The sequence below is a fragment of the Thalassophryne amazonica genome, chromosome 4 (assembly GCF_902500255.1).
Source record: "Thalassophryne amazonica chromosome 4, fThaAma1.1, whole genome shotgun sequence".
Taxonomy (NCBI): Eukaryota; Metazoa; Chordata; class Actinopteri; order Batrachoidiformes; family Batrachoididae; genus Thalassophryne; species Thalassophryne amazonica.
This window is the reverse complement of record NC_047106.1, coordinates 44,932,257-44,950,438: the sequence shown is the minus strand read 5'-3', so window position 1 is coordinate 44,950,438 and position 18,182 is coordinate 44,932,257. Positions and strand designations below refer to the sequence as shown.

General features: G+C 42.9%; 1 protein-coding gene across 1 annotated transcript in view; it reads right to left on the bottom strand.

Moving 5' to 3' along the window:
- The window catches only part of clcn2c (chloride channel 2c), a 382,840-nt gene that overhangs the window by 213,644 nt on the left and 151,014 nt on the right, over nucleotides 1-18,182 (bottom strand). Inside the window, 5 exon segments of the mRNA XM_034167802.1 lie at nucleotides 2,784-2,914; nucleotides 5,497-5,499; nucleotides 5,914-6,006; nucleotides 6,009-6,033; nucleotides 9,037-9,173. Coding sequence (XP_034023693.1) covers nucleotides 2,784-2,914; nucleotides 5,497-5,499; nucleotides 5,914-6,006; nucleotides 6,009-6,033; nucleotides 9,037-9,173 — 389 coding nt within the window.

The window sequence follows — 18,182 nt, the reverse complement described above, 5'->3', positions numbered from 1 at the left end:
CTCAATAACTTAGGAGTGACTGTCAGCTTGGCTCCGACAAACCACTCCATCAGCAGCCTACTGCGTTTAGAAGGCATGGGTTTGGGATGAGTGACAAGGAAGCGAAGTGAAGTTTCTTTCAGCTGCTGCTGATATTCAAGTTTTTAATATTGAATGCGATGCGAGTTGGTAGTCAAACTTGGAAGCAGCTTGAGGCCACTCTGGGAGGTGTCATTTTAACAAAGAATTAATGCTGTCAATCAGAAGCAAAGAGGAATTATTAAAAAGGATTGTGTTTCACAAAGTCAACAATGACACACACTTGCACTCACCGAGGTGGCAGATTTAATGAGTAATTCTGCCTGGAGCCATTTAGCAAAGCCTCTTGGTGAAGAGGCTCAGTCGCTCAGAGTGACTGACTGGCAGTTATTAGCTGGTACTCTGTGGATGGTCCCTTTCCCAACTATAAGATACTACCACAGCCTGTGGCTCACTTTAAAACCACATGGGCAGAAGGGAAATCTAATTTAAAGTCATATACACAATGGCTGAAACACCAATTCCCTGTAGGGAGGTGCAGCTAACACCCCTGTCACACCTTGATGATTTAGCCAGCGCATGCTGACCACACTGAAAATGCTGGCATACGCTGGCGTACATCTAATAAGTTATGGGTAAGTTTATAAGTTAAGAGCACGAAGCACAGTGACATCTGTCGTACTATGACGAGTACAAAATTTTGGGCATGGACAACATTTTCATCGTATGAGGTCTATTAGAAAAGTATCCGACCTTATTACTTTTTTCAAAAACCATATGGATTTGAATCACGTGATTGCGTCAGCCAAGCTTGAACCTTTGTGCGCATGCGTGAGTTTTTTCACGCCTGTCGGTTGCGTCATTCACCTGTGAGCAGGCTTTGAGTGAGGAGTGGTCCACCCCTCTCGTCGTTTTTTTCATTGTTTAGGAATGGCTGAGAGACTGCCGCTTTGCTTGATCAAAATTTTTTCAGAAACTGTGAGGGACATCAAAGTGGACACCATTCGAGAAATTCAGATGGTTTTTGGTGAAAATGTTATGGGCTTCAAAGAGATTACGGAGTGTTACTGTCGCTTTAAGGATGGCCCAGAGCGGCTGGTTGTGCGCCGCACTCCGAAGCCGCCATCGACAGGCTGAGCGACCATTTCATTTCTAAATGGATGGCTGTATGGATCCGTGACCATCGTGTGCAATTTCTCTGGTTATCACAAGAGCTGGACATCAACCATTTTCCGACAGATTTCACAAAGCCGAGAAGAGGCTTCGTGCGTCACGATGGATTCACTACTGGAGCGAGACAAAACCACCTCCGTTTTGGTCTCATAGGACGGCTTTGAGATGGCGTTCAGACAGCTGTCGGTGGTTTTTCCATCGAGTGATTATCCGAGAAATTGTGGATGTGCCTGGACATGCCAGAACATGTCCTGTGAGGCTTCATCACGGCGTTGCTTTGCGCCATGCGGCACCGCCGCGACGCGCAAAGCCTCTGCTCCTCTTTCCATGACAAAACTCCTGTAACAGTGGAATGTGCAGTTCATTTCCAAACTGGAGGCTGTGTTTTATCCTGGATGTCATCTGACTAGCACAGGAATTGTGAAAAGACGTGGACATCAGCACTTTTTCGGCACATTGAGACAGACGTGCGGAGAAATTTGGCGCGTCGCAGCGGTGCCACATGGCTCAAAGCAACGCCGTGATGAAGCCTCACAGGACATGTTCTGGCATGTCCAGGCACATCCACAATTTCTCGGATAATCACTCGATGGAAAAACCACCGACAGCTGTCTGAACGCCATCTCAAAGCCGTCCTGTGAGACCAAAACGGAGGTGGTTTTGTCTCGTTCCAGTAGCGAATCCATCGTGACGTGCGAAGCCTCCGCTCGGCTTTCCATGACAAAATCTCTTGTTAAAAGTGAAATCTGCCGGAAAATGGTTGATGTCCAGCTCTTGTGATAACCAGAGAAATTGCACACAATGGTCACGGATCCATACAGCCATCCGTTTAGAAATGAAATGGTCGATCAGCCTGTCGATGGCGGCTTCGGAGCGCGGCGCACCACCAGTCGCTCTGGGCTGTCCTTAAAGCGACAGTAACACTCTAATCTCTTTGAAGCCCATAAAATTTTCACCAAAAACCATCTGAATTTCTCGAATGGTGTCCACTTTGATGTCCCTCACAGTTTCTGAAAAAATTTTGATCAAGCAAAGCAGCAGTCTCTCAGCCATTCCTAAACAATGAAAAAAAACGACGAGAGGGGTGGACCACTCCTCACAGGAGAATGACGCAACCGACAGGCGTGAAAAAACTCACGCATGCACACAAAGGTTCAAGCTTGTCTGACGCAATCACACGTGATTCTAATCCATATGGTTTTTGAAAAAAATAAGGTCGGATACTTTTCTAATAGACCTCATATGCCAGCGTATGACTCTTTCGTCAGCGTACTCTGGCTAAATCATCACTGTGTGACAGTTGCATAACTTATTCGACGTATCCAGCGTATTTGGCGCATTTTTCATATGTCAGCGTAGGCTGGTTAAATCGTCAAGGTGTGACAGGGCCCTAAAAGGAGCTAAACGTGGATGTGAAGGTGTAGCTCGGTCAGTCAGACTCCCAACTTTCACTGGAGGTGGCAGTAGCCCTGCCCCATACACTATATGGACATTTTATCGGAAAAAGCCATAAATTAAACCCTGTGTGCTTTTACACAAATGTTGTGTAAAATGTACCCTGCAGCACAGGCATTGTGGTGTATGCGAGTTACCTCCTTTAAGGGCATTCCACTGCCCAGCGCACATGTGAGGCCGATGACTTTGGCCACAAATGTCTTGAAGGTGAGGTATTCCTTCAGTACCACTCCTCGCAGGATCGTCTTCATCTCTGGGATACCTGAACCTGCATGACAGTATCACGAGCGCTTACAAATCACTGCTATCTTATGTTTCCTACAAACTGAGATTTCAGCAATCTTACAAGGAATTGTAAGATACATTGTACAACACAGGTTTAAATGTAAGACTGGGCGTAGGTGGTACACTAGTGTTATGAATCACTGAACTGAAAATGTACCATTTGCCCAAGAACAAGTACTGGAAATGTTGTGGGATCTCAGTCATATAAATAAATAAATAAAAAATTATAAAAAATATACAACCCGACACAAGAACAAATTTCAGTCAAATGAGTAACACACAAGAAAAAGTCACATTAAGACTAAGAATTAAAACGATGTCTAAAACTTAAAACTCTGCTGGTTTAAAGAGCACGGTGTGCGCGTGCGTGTGTGGGTCAATGATCATCCTGTGTGGAGTTCTGGACTGGGAAACCAACATAAAACACATGAAATGTGTCAAATTATGTCAGGATTCCATGCACATTGTATAAGTAAAAGAAACTATTTTTGCTTGCTTACCTGTAAAAACTTTCCTCCTTAACAAATGCATTCCTTCTATACTTCTAAACTTAAATTGGTATGGAACCGGTAACTCCCCAAGAGTTGTTTGAACAGGCAATATTTTATTAGATGTGTCTCATGTACTGCACTCCGAATATAATTTACTTAACTCAGGAAGGAGGAACAGAGTTCCTCTTTGTAAATTAACAGATATAAACACTGGTTTATTCCATTGCCAGTGAAGCTCATAAACGAGTAGACAGCTCAGGGAAGATAGTGTAAGGTCATGTGTTGCTGAATTTGCACTAAGATGCTAATATGGTTTTTGTTGATTCTTTATTTGTATTTATTTTTGATCTATTATGTGGTTGTTTTTGATGCATAGGTGGTATGTGTCGAATGTGTTGTGCGGTAGACCCTCTGTCCAAGGCAAATTTCTCCTTAGGGAAACTAATAAAGACACGAACGTTGACATGTACACCATTCCAGCCTGGATATCTCCAGCCAGCTGTCTAACAGCTGTTGGGGGGGGGGGGGGGGGGGGGGGGCTGTTGTGGAACCACCTCCTGTTGGTTCTGATTTTCTCTGGTATGGCAAACAGTCACTGGTGTGATACTGTGACATGCATTGTGCAATTCTGTATGAAATCAGACCAAGAAGAACCCTGCACCAGGGCAGAAATTTATATTTGTTTTTCTTATTGGTGCCACCACATGTCCTGAGAAATTAAGTCACAAGCATGGAGCATTTAGCCTGACTTCACCTGCCACTGAGAAACACTCAGAAATGTGAACCTGTGAGAAAAGTGGACTTTGGTGACATCATGTGGGGCAACAGCCCCTCAGACCCTTTATTGAAACGAATTTGGAAAAACTGTTTTTTCTGCAGCTCAAAATCAGTGATCTAGTGGTTAAGGCATTGGGCTTGAGACCTTAGTTCAAATCCCAACCTGACTGGAAAATCATTAAGGGCCCTTAGGCAAGGTCTTTAATCCCCTATTGCTCCCAGTGTGTATGGCAGCACCCTGACATCGGGTGAATGTAAGACATTATTTGTAATGCACTTTGAGCGTCTGATGCAGATGGAAAAGCACTATATAACGGGTGTCCCAAAAAAAAAAAAGCAACATTTATCAGCAAAGAAAATGGTCAAAGCATATGTCTAGGAAATAAATTTATGGCTGGATAGAAAGCTGAAAGGTTGAAGTTTTTCATACCAATGTCAATACTGGCCCTGCATTTTGTCAGTCTAGCATAAAGTTGCTGCACCTGTTTGACACTCTTGGTCTGGTGCCAAAACTCAATTTTTGTTTCACTGTAGTATGGTTAATCTTGGCATTTTCCTGAGTCTTGCTTGCATCAACATAAACTTCCGGGTCTCTGCAAGTAAAAAGAACATAAGTGATTAAGTTTGTAGCATTTAAGGGTCAAACCGAGTGTTTTAAATGTGTATATTTTTTTGGGACACCTATAAATACAGTCCATTTACCATTTAACATGGGTGACTGCTGCTATAATCAGAATTGTGGGCCATGATAGCTTCATAATTATCAGCTCCTTTGCTGGTGTGATCATTTATCCAGTTATGATTTTTTATTTGTGGATTTCCAGTTGAGTGCAAAGTATAAATGGAATGCATTTGTTAAGAAGGAAAGTTTTTACAGGTAAGCAAGCACAAGTAGTTTTGTTATATTTATACAATGTGCATAGAATCCTGACAATAATTTAACACATTTCATGTGTGTATAATACTGGGATTTGTCAAGTGTCATTTGGAACCACTCCTGAATTCTTTCAAATTCCTCATTTCATCCATTAAGGTTTTTTTTTGTAGGGATGTATGTATGTGCACGTTTAAGCATTTTCTTTCACCAAAACAGAGATTTATAGAAAACCTTATTCAAACAGCAAAACTGCAGGAACCTTCTTGTTTTTCAATAGAGGATTTGCCCTGATGTCATAGGTCAAGGGTTGCACACTCACGTCCGCCTATTAGTTATCAATCTTGGGTGACCTGCTGTTCCCCTTAGGAGCAAGGGGATTACAACAGGAGGAACATTATTCAATCTCTCACTCACCTTCACCCGCTTTTCTGGGTTTGTGTCCCGGGCGGCAACAGCTCCAGCAGGGGACCTCAGACCTCCCTTTCCCATGCACATTGACAACTCTGACTGGGGGATCCCGAGGCGCTCCCAGGCCAGTGTGGAGATATAATTTCTCCACCTGGGCCTGGGTCTTCCCCCAGGGTCTCCTCCAGATGGATGTGCCCTGGAACACATCTCTAGGGAGGCGCCCAGGAGGCATCCTTACCAGATCCATTATTAATACATTTTTTATATGAAATGTTCCTGAATTGTAATTATCACTAAAATTAGACATATAATTGTAATTTCCCCGACCAACAATACTGCTGTGAAGAAGGGTGATAACTGACAAGGAATCGTGAACAAGTGCATGTACTGTCTCTGTAGGGTTTAAATATAGGTGTGTGCTGTACCGACAGGCCTGTGGTGCAAGGATTTGGGTGAAGCCAGCAGAAAAGGTGATTAGGACTACAGGATCGGTGACCCAGGCCAGATACTGAAGGAAGACATATTATCCAGGCCACCGTACATCCACGTCTGTTGCTGTGGATACAGAGACACACATATACAACAAGAACATGGCAATTTAAATATAGATAAAACAGAAAAAGAAATCCACATCCAATTATGAGACCTGTATATCAGAATGGTAAAACTGACTCCTTGAGTCCAAAAGCTCTTTCAATGCTCCATTACTTACAAAATCTTGACGCATTTCAAAAAATGTAACCATCACTACCCATGTACTTCATATGTCATTTACCTATGCATGGGTGTGCAGCAACACATCCACTATAGGCCACTGGAAAGGGTCCAACGTTTGACAATAAAAAACATGGTGACTTTTGAAGACGTGGCAGTCATATTTTTTTTATATATATTTACATGCAAAGGTTTGGGCACCCCTGATAATTTTGACGATTTTCCTTTATAAATCATTGGTTATCTGGATCAAAAATGTCAGTTAATATATCATAGAGTAGACAAACACTGACATTTGAGAAGTGAAATGAAGTTTCTAGGATTTACAGAAGGTGTGCAATATTCTTTAAACAAAATTAAGCAAGTGCATAAATTGGGGCACCCCAACAGGAGGGGAGAAAAAAATAAATAAATAAATAAAAATCAATATTTAGTAGATCCTCCTTTTGCAGAAATAACAGCCTCAAACGCTTCCTATAACCTCCAATGACAGTCTGGATTCTGGACCATTCTTCTTTATACGACATCTCAGGTTTGTTGGTTTCCGAGCATGGACAGCCCGCTTAAATCACACCAGAGATTTTCAATAATATTCAGGTCTGGGGACTGAGATAGCCATTCCAGAACATTGTACTTGTTCCTTTGCATGAATACCTTAGTAGATTTTGAGCAGTGTTAGGGTCGTTGTCTTGTTGAAAGATCCAGCCCTGGCGTAACTTCAACTTTGTCACTGATTTATGAACATTGTTCTCAAGAATCTGCCAGACATTGACTGGAACCCATGTGACCCTCAACTTAACAAGATTCCCAGTACCTGCACTGGTCACAGCATAATGGAAACCCTCAAATTTTACTCTAGGTAGCAAGTGTTTTTCTTGGACTGCTGTGTTCTTTTTCAGCCATGCATGTCGCCCCTTGTGTCCAATCAATTCAATTAATTTTATTATATAGCGCCAAATCACAACAATTAGTTGCCCCAAGGCGCTTTATATTGTAAGGCAAAAGCCATACAATAATTACAGAAAAACCCCAACGGTCAAAACAACCCCCTATGAGCAAGCAATGGCGACAGTGGGAAGGAATAAGAGCACGTACGTTTTCACCAGCGGTGCCCACACTCTGAAAACATGCAAACCTTCCGGTCCACAGGACAGGACGGACCACCGTCCAATCAGCCACAACTAGCGCCGCCACAAGGCACCCACCCCTTCTGCCCCGGCCAATGTTGCTGTTGTTTCTCTTTTGCTGCTGCGCAACCCGCTGCAAAATAATTGCTGCTGTCCAAATAACTCAATTTCAGTTTGATCAGTTCACAGCATCTTATTCCAAAATGAAGCTGGCTTATCCAAATGTGCTTTAGTATACCTCAGAAGACTGTGGCGTGCTGAAAAGGCTCCTCTGCATTACAGCATCCCTTGTGGAAAATGCGCTGTATAGCTGAACATGCACAGAGACACTATCTGCCAGCAAGATTATGTTATAGGTCTTCGGAGCAGATCTGTGGGTTGACTAAGACTGTTCTCACATCCTTCGGTTCAGCTTATCTGAGATTGTTCTTGGCCTATCACTTTGGGCCTTAACTAGTACTGTGCCTGCGGTCTTCTATTTGCTCACTATGTACCTCACAGTGGAAACTGACAGCTGAAATCTCAGATAGCTTTTTGTATGGCTTCCCCTAAACCATGATGTGAACAATCTTTGTTTTCAGGCCATTTGAGAGTTGTTTAGAGGCTCCCATGTGTGACTCATTAGAAGAGATGCAAAGAGGGGAATCATTTGCAAATGGCACCTTAAATACCCTTTCTCATGATTGGAGTCACCTGTGTAAGGAGGTCAAGGGTCAATGAGCTTACCAAACCAATTTGTATTCCAATAATTAGGGCTAAATGTTTTCAAATCAATAAATGACAAGGGTGCCCAAATTATGCACCTGTCCAATTTTGTTTTAAATAATTATTGCACACTTTCTGTAAATACTAGAAACTTCACTTCTCAAATATCAGTGTGTTCATCCGCTATAGGATATATTTAACTGAAATTGTCTGATCCAGACAACCAATGATTTATAGCTATCAAGTTGTAGATTATGTTCTCCCCGCCTGTTTTCTATTCTGTCCCACAGAAACACCTGCTCTGCACACACAGTAAAGTAAACATACAAAGTAAGAAATCCATTTGGCTTACAGTTCTCCCTTAATATTCAGATCAGCTCTCACTTTCTTCAAACACCACATTTGTCAACATCTTCCTGTGATGCAGAGTTGACTTAACGTATGTAAATCTCCTTTATCAATGCTCCTGCTTTTGCTTTTCAGTCCTCCCCTCAAATTGATGTTGTTCCATTCGGCTGCTCCCGTATTGTCTGGGGTCGCCACAGCGGATACAGCCAGATCTGCATCGGTTATTGGCACCTCCCCCAAAATGAGAATTTTATAAGACTCAATGAAAGGTTTTGTTCTCTCATCCTCTTCTAGTCATATTTTGATTCAGCCATCCAGTCCTCCCCCCAGACCAAGCTCAACATCTCGCCTCATACAGTCCTCCCCTTCCAGCTCTGATGAAATTTTCTTTTCAGTAATGCTGCTATCCTTCTGGACATTTCCATCTTTCAAGCATTCCATCATTCCTTTCTTGTTTATGTGCCCCATATGTAAGCCTGAGCTCTATTTCATGGTTTATTTTATACATGACTAAGTACAATCACAGTGAACAAAATGAAGACATCTGGCTACTGCCTTTCTTGGCCTTTGTCATGAAAATGACATTTATCCATACTTTCCTCATGTGCATGTATGAAATGAAAAGTCTCATCCCTCTTGTCTATTTATCCACGCATGCCTTACCTTGTAGGCAGATGGCTATACAGAAGTCCACCACCCAGCTGACCAGGGCCATGACAAGTCCCAGCAGGATGAGAAAGATCCAGTCTTCTCCAACCCTTGAGATCAGGAACGTTTGACAGCGCACCATGCAAACTGGAGATGGTGAAATATGTCATCAGGATAGCAAAAATGTACTGAAATACGAGGTCTATTAGATAATAAACCGACCCTTTTATTTTTTTTTTTTAACTGTTTTTGAATGACGTGCGATTACACCAATCATGCTTGAACCCTCGTGCGCATGCGTGAGTTTTTTCACGCGTGTCGGTGACATCATTCCCTGTGGGCAGGCCTTGAGTGAGATGTGGTCCCTGCCCTCTCGGCTGAATTCCTTTGTTTCACACGCTGCTCGAGACGGCGCGCGTTGCTTTATCAAAATTTTTTCTGGACCTGTGAGGAATATCCGAGTGGACACTATTCGAGAAATTAAGCTGGTTTTCGGTGAAAAGTTTAACGGCTGATGAGAGATTATGGGGTGTTCTGTCGCTGTAAGGACTTCCCACGCAGCGGGACGTCATGCAGCGCTTCCAGGCACCGTCGGTCGGCCTGTTTCGACCTGAAAACATCCTAATTTAAGCCTTAAATTCACCCAGGACGTCGTGAGAGAACAGAGAAGATTCAGAAGAGGCCGGCATGAGGACTTTATGCGGACATTCCACTGTTTAAGGACATTTTGTAATGAAGACGGGCGCGCAAATTCGCCGAGTCGTTTCCCGTGGACAACTCGGCAAATCTGTGTGCGCCGCGACAGGAAAAACACCTACCATGTTGAAAAACCATTTGTAAAAATTCAAGGCGCTTTTGATGGCTTTCAACAAGTGAGTACTGAGAAAGTGTTTAACAGCTTGGGCATGTTCCAACTTGCCCGTTAAGGTTTCCAACGGAGGTGTTTTTCCTGTCGCGACCCCCCGCGGTCAGGTCCAGCCCGACATGCGACTCTGCCAGCACGTTCTTTCATTACAAAATGTCCGTTAACAATGGAATGTCCAAATAACCTCCTCATTCTGACATTCTTCTGAAAGTTCTCTGTTCTCTGAACGACTTCCTTGGGTCAACAGAGCCTGAAATTGGAAGTTTTCAACTTGAAGACGCGAGACCTGCCGCCATCGAAGCGCAGATCGCCGTCAGGCAACCGGTGGGCCGTCCTTACGGCGACACTACCAGACCAAAATCTCTCATCAGCCCGTAAAATTTTCACCGAAAACCAGCTGAATTTATTAAATGGTGACCACTCAGTTGTGCCTTACAGTTTTGAAAAAAATTTGATCAAACAAAGCAGCAGTCTGAGCCATTCCTAAACAATGAAGAAAAAAAAAAAAAAAAAAAAATCGACGAGAGGGTGGGCGACTCCTCACTCAAAAGACTGCCCACAGGCGAATGAACGTAACCGACAGGCGTGAAAAAACTCTCGCATGCCCACGAGGGTTCAAGCATGTCTGATGTAATCACAGTGATTCAAATCCTATGGTTTTTGAAAAAAATAATAAGGTCAAGATACTTTTCTAATAGACCTCGTACAACTACATGGCATTGCTGCTGAGAAGCTTGATGTATTGAGCACCAATGTCAGTGAAACAGAAATTCAACTATTAGTGAAAGAAAAACTGTTATGCAAGAGTTACCATTCCAACATTACCAACAGTAAGTCGATCATTTATAGTAACGGGAAATTCTAGAGGCAAGTCAATGCAGTTTTCATAAACGGTAACGACTGCCTTAAAATAAAAACAACAAAAAAAAAACTCCAAAACAAAACACTAAATAAATAGTGGGTCGGATATGCAACAAACCGATTCATCAATAGTAAACGAGCCATTCTCACGTCAGGGGTCGAAATAGTACATGCAGTTCTAGTTTGTGCACGTATTATTTGAGCGTGCACAGTAATTTTATATTGCACTAGCACTGGTGCAAGTAAGTTCATCCAAGTTTTACAAACTATAAGCACCAGTAAAATGATCCAACAAAGGAATAAATAAGGAAAAAAACAATGTTCAGTGTGCTGTCTTCGTCTTCCCTGCGTTTTATGACTCTTACACATGGAGCGAGTTGCTGCGCTCTATTTGTTGTGTTGCGCGCGCATGTAAACATAAAAAAAAAAAAATAAAAAAAAACTGGCTATGGTTCCTCTCTCTCTCTTCTGCCCTCAAACTCTGTCATCATTGTGTTATAAACCAGTCACCATTTGTTTTATTAATACATTTGTAGTTAATAAAATTATCTTCCGGACGATTAGTTTGTGCGCGCGCATGTGAAAAAAAAAAAACTGGCTGCCACTGCGGTTCCTTTATGGCACCCAGGAGAGGTCACTTAAAGTGATTTTTTTTTTATGGCCATGATAATTTGTGCACACGTTTTCCTTTAATTCAGCCCACAAATTATAAAACATGTCCATGTTTTCCTTTCATTCAAAATGAACTCCATAATATGACCTAAATTGTTATCCTCACTACAGGGAGATGCTTCGCCCTCAGCATCCTTTTTAATGTGCTTAAACTCTAGGTGATGCCATGCTGGGTAGCTGGAGTTCTCTGTATGTCCTTGTGCGCCCAAACCATGATGATATACCCTGACCAGATCCAATTCTAATGGGGAAATGTATTACACTGTCTGCTGGTTTGTTGACTAATAGTCAACATTTATGTGTCAAGACAATATTGAATAACTGAGTGCACATTTTACAAATTGTGGCCACGTTTAAGTAGATCGTGCTCTTGTTTCAGTCAAATGATGCTTAAACATGCGCACAATATCATAAAACGTGCACCTTCTCTCCACATGCAAAACATTTTGCAATGACACTTCCAGGGCTCCATAGTTCCTCGCTCTCTCTCCCCTCAAACTCTCCCCAGAGAGGAAGAGTCTGACACATGAGAGGAGGAGTTTAAGGTTGATATAAGACTGACTTTTGGTTGTGTAAGTAACTTTTTTTTGGCGCAAGTAATTTTTTTTTGTTACTAACACCAGTGCAAGTAGGTTAAAAAATGTATTTCGACCCCTGCATGTACTTTAATTTGTTAGATCTAGCTCCCATAATCAATTGTCGTCCCCCAATTTTGTCCAGTTTCAAAATTGAGGAATCTGGCCGAGTGATTAAAATCATAACTTAAATTTGTATGCAATCACAATTTCTACTATTACCCTCTATTTTATATCCAATTACATACATACAACCCCAATTCCAATGAAGTTGGGACGTTGTGTAAATGTAAATAAAACAGAATACAATGATTTGCAAAATACTCTTCAACCTATATTCAATTGAATACACCACAAAGACAAGATATTTATGTTCAAACTGATAAACATCTCTTGTTTTTGTGCAAATCTTGCTCATTTTGAAATGGATGACTGCAACATATTCAAAAAAGTTGGGAGAGGGCAACAAAAGACTGGGAAAGTTGATGAATGCTCAAAGAACCACCTAATTGGAGAACCAGGTCAGTGTCATGACTGGGTATAAAAGAGCATCCCCAAAAGGCTCAGCCATTCACAAGCAAAGATGGGTGAGGATCACCACTTTGGTCAACAACTGCATGAAAAAAAAAATAGTCCAACAGTTTAAGAACAATGTTTCTCAACGTTCAATTGCAAGGAATTTAGGGATTCCATCATCTACAGTCCATAATAATCAGAAGATTCAGAAGAATCTGGAGAACTTTCTACACGTAAACGGCAAGGCCGAAAACCAACATTGAATGCCCATGACCTTCAATCCCTCAGGCGGCACTGCATTAAAACCTGACATCATTGTGTAAAGGATCGTACCGCATGGGCTCAGGAACACTTAAAAAAAAAAAAACCCACTGTCAGTTAACACAGTTCGTTGCTACAACTACAAGTGCAAGTTAAAACTCTACCACACAAAGTGAAAGCCATACATCAACAACATCCAGAAACACTGCTGCCTTCTCTGGGCCCGAGCTCATTTGAAGTGGACAGACGCAAAGTGGAAAAGTGTGCTGTGGTCTGAGGAGTCCATGTTTCAAATTGTTTTTTGTAAATTATGGACATTGTGTCCTCTGGACAAAAGAGGAAAAAGACCATCCAGATTGTTACCAGCACAAAGTTCAAAAGCCAGTATCTGTGATTGTATGATGGTGTGTTAGTGCGCATGCCATGAGCAACTCAGCAGTGAGACTTTTTTCAGTCTCACTGCTGTTAAGCTCAGCCTGGACTCCGACGAGGGCAGTCGCATCTCCTCCACTCTCCCTTATCTCTCTGCTTTTAACCTTCAAGTCCCTACTTCACCAGACTGTGAATTCCTCAAAACTATAATGTATTCTGGATCTATTGGACTACTACTGGATTAACCATGGAATTGATCAGCTGGTCTCTGAACGCTACTGATACCATTTTTTCTACAAGAAGGTCAGGACCGGGGGATCCTGCCTGCCCAAATGGGACGTATCCTGCGGGCTATCTCCTCGACTCCTGGAGTTCCTGGCGTGTGACATGCTTGGCGTGTGACATGCTTGGTGCCTTCTCTGTTGAGGATGTCGAGGAGTTATTCATTTTTGGTCTCATGGTAGCAGGGCTGGTACTTTTTGGCTTATGTGCTGCCCTGATCTACCGAAAACTTGGCGAATGGCGGCATCAAGAACCACGGGCCCTCGCTTGTCCGTCATGATTAACGAGGTTGGCAAGGCAGTGCATTCTCAGACTGCGTTGATTGTTGAACTCAGACGCAAATTGTATGACACCTTGGAGCTGATGAGTGCCTTGCAGTTGAAACTGAAGGTTTTGGAGGCCAGTGAATATTCTTAATTCATAATTGGAAATATTCTTAATTCATAATTGGGATTTGGCTGTTCAAGTGGGAACTGTTAAAAGTGTTTTCCCACTGCTCGGCTGCAACACTACAGGCTATCAAGCCTCAAGGTCAATTGCCCACTGTTTACCTCCAGAGGAATTATTCAGCTCTGGTGAGATTATTCAGCTCCATTCTTATCTCAACCCACAAGGACAATAAACTGACAGACTTACACATGGACTGAGGCATGCTCCAGTTTTTCCTCTTACCTCTCTTCCTGCCCCCCCGCGGCAGTCCCATGTTCTTCCCAAGCTGGCAGGCGGCGTGACTTGACAGTTGGCAGCAGCTACCAACACACTCACATCGCCTCAATTGGAAAAACGGACTGTTTCAAGTTTAGTGCACATAAACAATGTCAAATGTATATGTGTTGTCTTAATTCTGATGTGTGCTATTATTACAGTAAACAAGTAATAATTGTAGATCAATTGCTGTTTGTATGTGGAATGTGAGTGTGGAAATCTTGTTATGACAATGAAAATAAAAGCTATATATCTATCAATCTGAATTTTAAGTAATTGTTTTACTCCTGTGTAAATCTTAGGAGTAGCTGGTATTTTCGTTAGCGGTTAGCTTGCGTTAGCTACTTCGGACCCCGTTTTCATTTTTTCATTTCATTTTTTATATATATACACTTCTGTTACTTAACTGTTAGTGTAACTGTTTCATTCATTCATTTATTTGCGTCTGTGTGAGACTTAGGAGAGGTTAGCGTATCCATTATTGGTTAGCTTGTGCTTGCTTGGCTATACTCTTGAATTTCCTAGTGCACAAAGTACACTACTTTACCTACTTTACACCCTCCATAAATCCTGTGTGATGCTGGAAGATAGGGTGGCTCTCAGAGAGCAGTGTCCGTAAGTTAGATGTTATGGGCACTCCAGATGAGGCTAGTGCTGGGCGGGCCAGCGAGCCCATTAGCATCAGCCGAGAAACACCGGCTGTGGAGGACGGTTTTCGGACTATGGTTAGGCGGAGGAAGCCCCTTAGGGGTTGGTGCCCAGTTGTAGCACCCCGATCACAGTCGCCACTGCGAACTGTGAATTGGTTCTCCCCCTTGGATTTACCTGAGGTGAATTCTCTGAGCCCACAAGTGACTTCCACTCCTATCTCCAGCCCAAACACCGGACTTTAGTGATAGGGGATTCTATCACCCGCAAAGTCAGGTTACAGACGCTGGCTGACGTTAAATGTATTCCTGGGGCCAGAGCTCCCAACATTGCATCCCATCTTAGGGAGCTGACGCTGCAGAAAGGAAGACAGACGAAGCAACATGACATGAGATATAGTCACATAGTTATTCACGTCAGCACCAATGATATTAGGATGAAGCACTCAGAGGTCACAAAAATGGACAGAGAGGACTTGTGACCTTGCCAGAAAGATGTGTCGGCGTCGATGAATAGTCTCAAGTACCCACCCCTCCCGGGGTACTGATGAGGCGTTTAGCAGGCTGACATCATTAAATAGGTGGCTGGTGCAGTTCGGTAGACAGCAAGGCTTTAGCTTTATTGATAACTGGCCTTCGTTCTGGGGCCGCCGTGGCCTGCTGATGCCAGACAACATCCACCCTACTGGGGAAGGCGCCGCCATCTTGTCTGCGAACATAGATAGAGCTAACATTAGGAATCTACAGAAGGCCACGGAGAAGGTGATTAGAGACCCTGCAAGGCTTATGACAAATGTGGGTGTGGAATCCATTAACTTAGTGGGGAAATTAGTGCAGAAACTCCACTATGGTGCAGTTTATCTGCCAGGGAGGGAATTTCAACAAGTTGAGACTGTGGCCTGCTTCCGTAGATGTGTCCATAAAAATCAGAGGCATATGCTTTGCAAACTTAATACCCATTACTATATTGGATGATGTTGAAATTGTGGATGACCCAGTGGTGGTTCCAGCAATAGCAAAGATTTCGTGTCTGCCAACTACAACGCATGTGGAATGTCTCAAACCTAAACCTACTTCTAGGCATCTTATATATGGTACTCTGGAACCACCCGTAAACCCAAACAGTTCAACTGTCAACCCCACTGAGGTCCTTAGACTAGGTCTCATTAACTCTGTGAATGTCCTTGAGTGGCCCAGTCAGAGCCCAGACCTGAATCTGATTGGACATCTCTGGAGAGATCTGAAAATGACTGTTCACTGACGCTTGAGATGTGCTGCAAAGAGGAATGGACAAAACTCCCCAAAGATAGATGCGCCAAGCTTGTGGCATCATATTCACAAAGACTTAAGGCTGTAATTACTGCCAAAAGTGCATCAACAGAGTATTGAGCAAAGGGTGTGAATACTTTAGGTACACGTGATTTCTTAGTTTATTTTTAAATCAATTTGCAAACAAAACAACAAAAAAAAACTGTCATGTCATTATGGGGTGTTGTGAGCAGAATGTTAAGGGGAAAACATGGCTTTACTCTATTTTGGAATGGCTGTGCACAAGGTGGAAAAAGTGAAGAGCTGTGAATACTTTCTGGATGCAATGTTATATAAAAGAAACATCACAGATAGCTTGTGTTAAGATCTGTTAGCTGCAATGTAGTGGAAAAGCAACTTAAGTTTGAATACTGATCAACTTATTACTAAAACATACAGCAAATGAGCTTCAAAACAAAAACAAAGTGCAAATGCACACAAATACAATATCCAGTGTCTGAGGTCCAATCAAATCTGTTACACTTACCAATGAACAACAGGGAAACCTGATATATGATACAACACTTGGTGCAAGACAAGAATACGTACATAGTTATTAATTATGAGTAACTGCTAGACCCAAGCAAAGCTTTAATGATGACTCATTAGAATGGACATGCACACACCACAGTTCAAACTGCCTGTGGTTCACATTACGTCTTCCTTTTCTCCTCTGTGGAGATCATACTCAGTAGCAAAAGGGGACACTGCAAACATTTTGTATTTCTTTGTCTTGGCTTGTCATTAAATATTGTTTAGAAGAAACCTTAGGGCCCCTTCAAACATAGTACGAATTTGGTCGATTTGCACAGAAAGTGCACATGAAGCAGGACTTGTATGCAAAAGGCGTAATTTCATAGCTGCCTCCAAAGCCTCGTACATCTGTTGCTACAACTATCTGTGCACGCCAGCGGCTGAAAGAGTGTGCGCTGTCCAAGCCCATCGAACCCTATCACGGCAGGTGTTGGCCAAATTCCAACTAACAACATGGCTCTTAGAAAATGTGTGGCCATTCGTACTATCATCACGAAAACAGTTTGCAGACAGTGACACTGTCGAGCTGGTTGTGAAATTAGTCAAAGTGCCCCACGACTGTGAAATTGTCGAGTGTACATGTGGCATTCCAGAGTGTCTGCTCCCCCCACAACACGTGTGCATGTGTTTCGTGCGCTCCCCGCTCCTCCCCCCCACAACACATCTGTGCATGTGGTTCACATCTTGGTATGTGCGTAGACAGGACAGGGGGCGTGGCTGGCTGCCCACAGCTGTTGGGACATCTCCGGTTCTGGACATCACAGCTGCAGCACATGTCCCGTGTTTTGACAGACACGCACGTGTGTGTGCTTGTGTGGAAATACATAAAAATATATTACTTTTGCCATGGGAGGAGAAACGGGCTGTCAGTCCGTTTGGACACGCAGCAGGTGATCCGAAGGTCACAGGACACGTGTGTCGGGCTGTGAGAATGCACCGCATGACCAGGACAAACCAACAGTATGACAAATACGCCACTTTCAGTCACGTATCAGCAGAAATACACCATACCAAATAATGTTTGGTCAGTTATCAAGCGTTTTTTTTGTTTTTTTTTTAAGAAAATACGTTTATCTGCTGCTGTATATCTGTGACCATGGGTCATCTACAGACGAACAGATGGCTCATATTTGTATTGCCCACTTCATACATGTGGTGTTTTATATGGTGTGTGGGTTTATTTCATTTTAAAGATGTCCAACTCCGTCCTCACATCAGGCAGGTTCCCGCAAATTTCACATGGCCTCCAATCGTAGCTCAGTGGTAAAGCTTCTGACTGGCAATCAGAGCTTTTGGAAGACACGGGTTCAAGTCCCGTGGGTGGCAAGTAATTTTTATTTGTGTGTAACCACATCGTACAGATGCTGGCAGTGTGTTCCCGCGTGCATGAACCGTTGCACCAGCATCGTGCACGCCTGCTCATCGGCGCAATGTTTCGTGGTTCGATCAGCCAAGCTGTTTCACCGTGAGTTGCCCTCGAGTTGTACGTATTCGCACTTTGTGTGAAGGGGCCCTTAATGTTGCACTTAGACTACATTTACCATTTCATGGCCTGGTT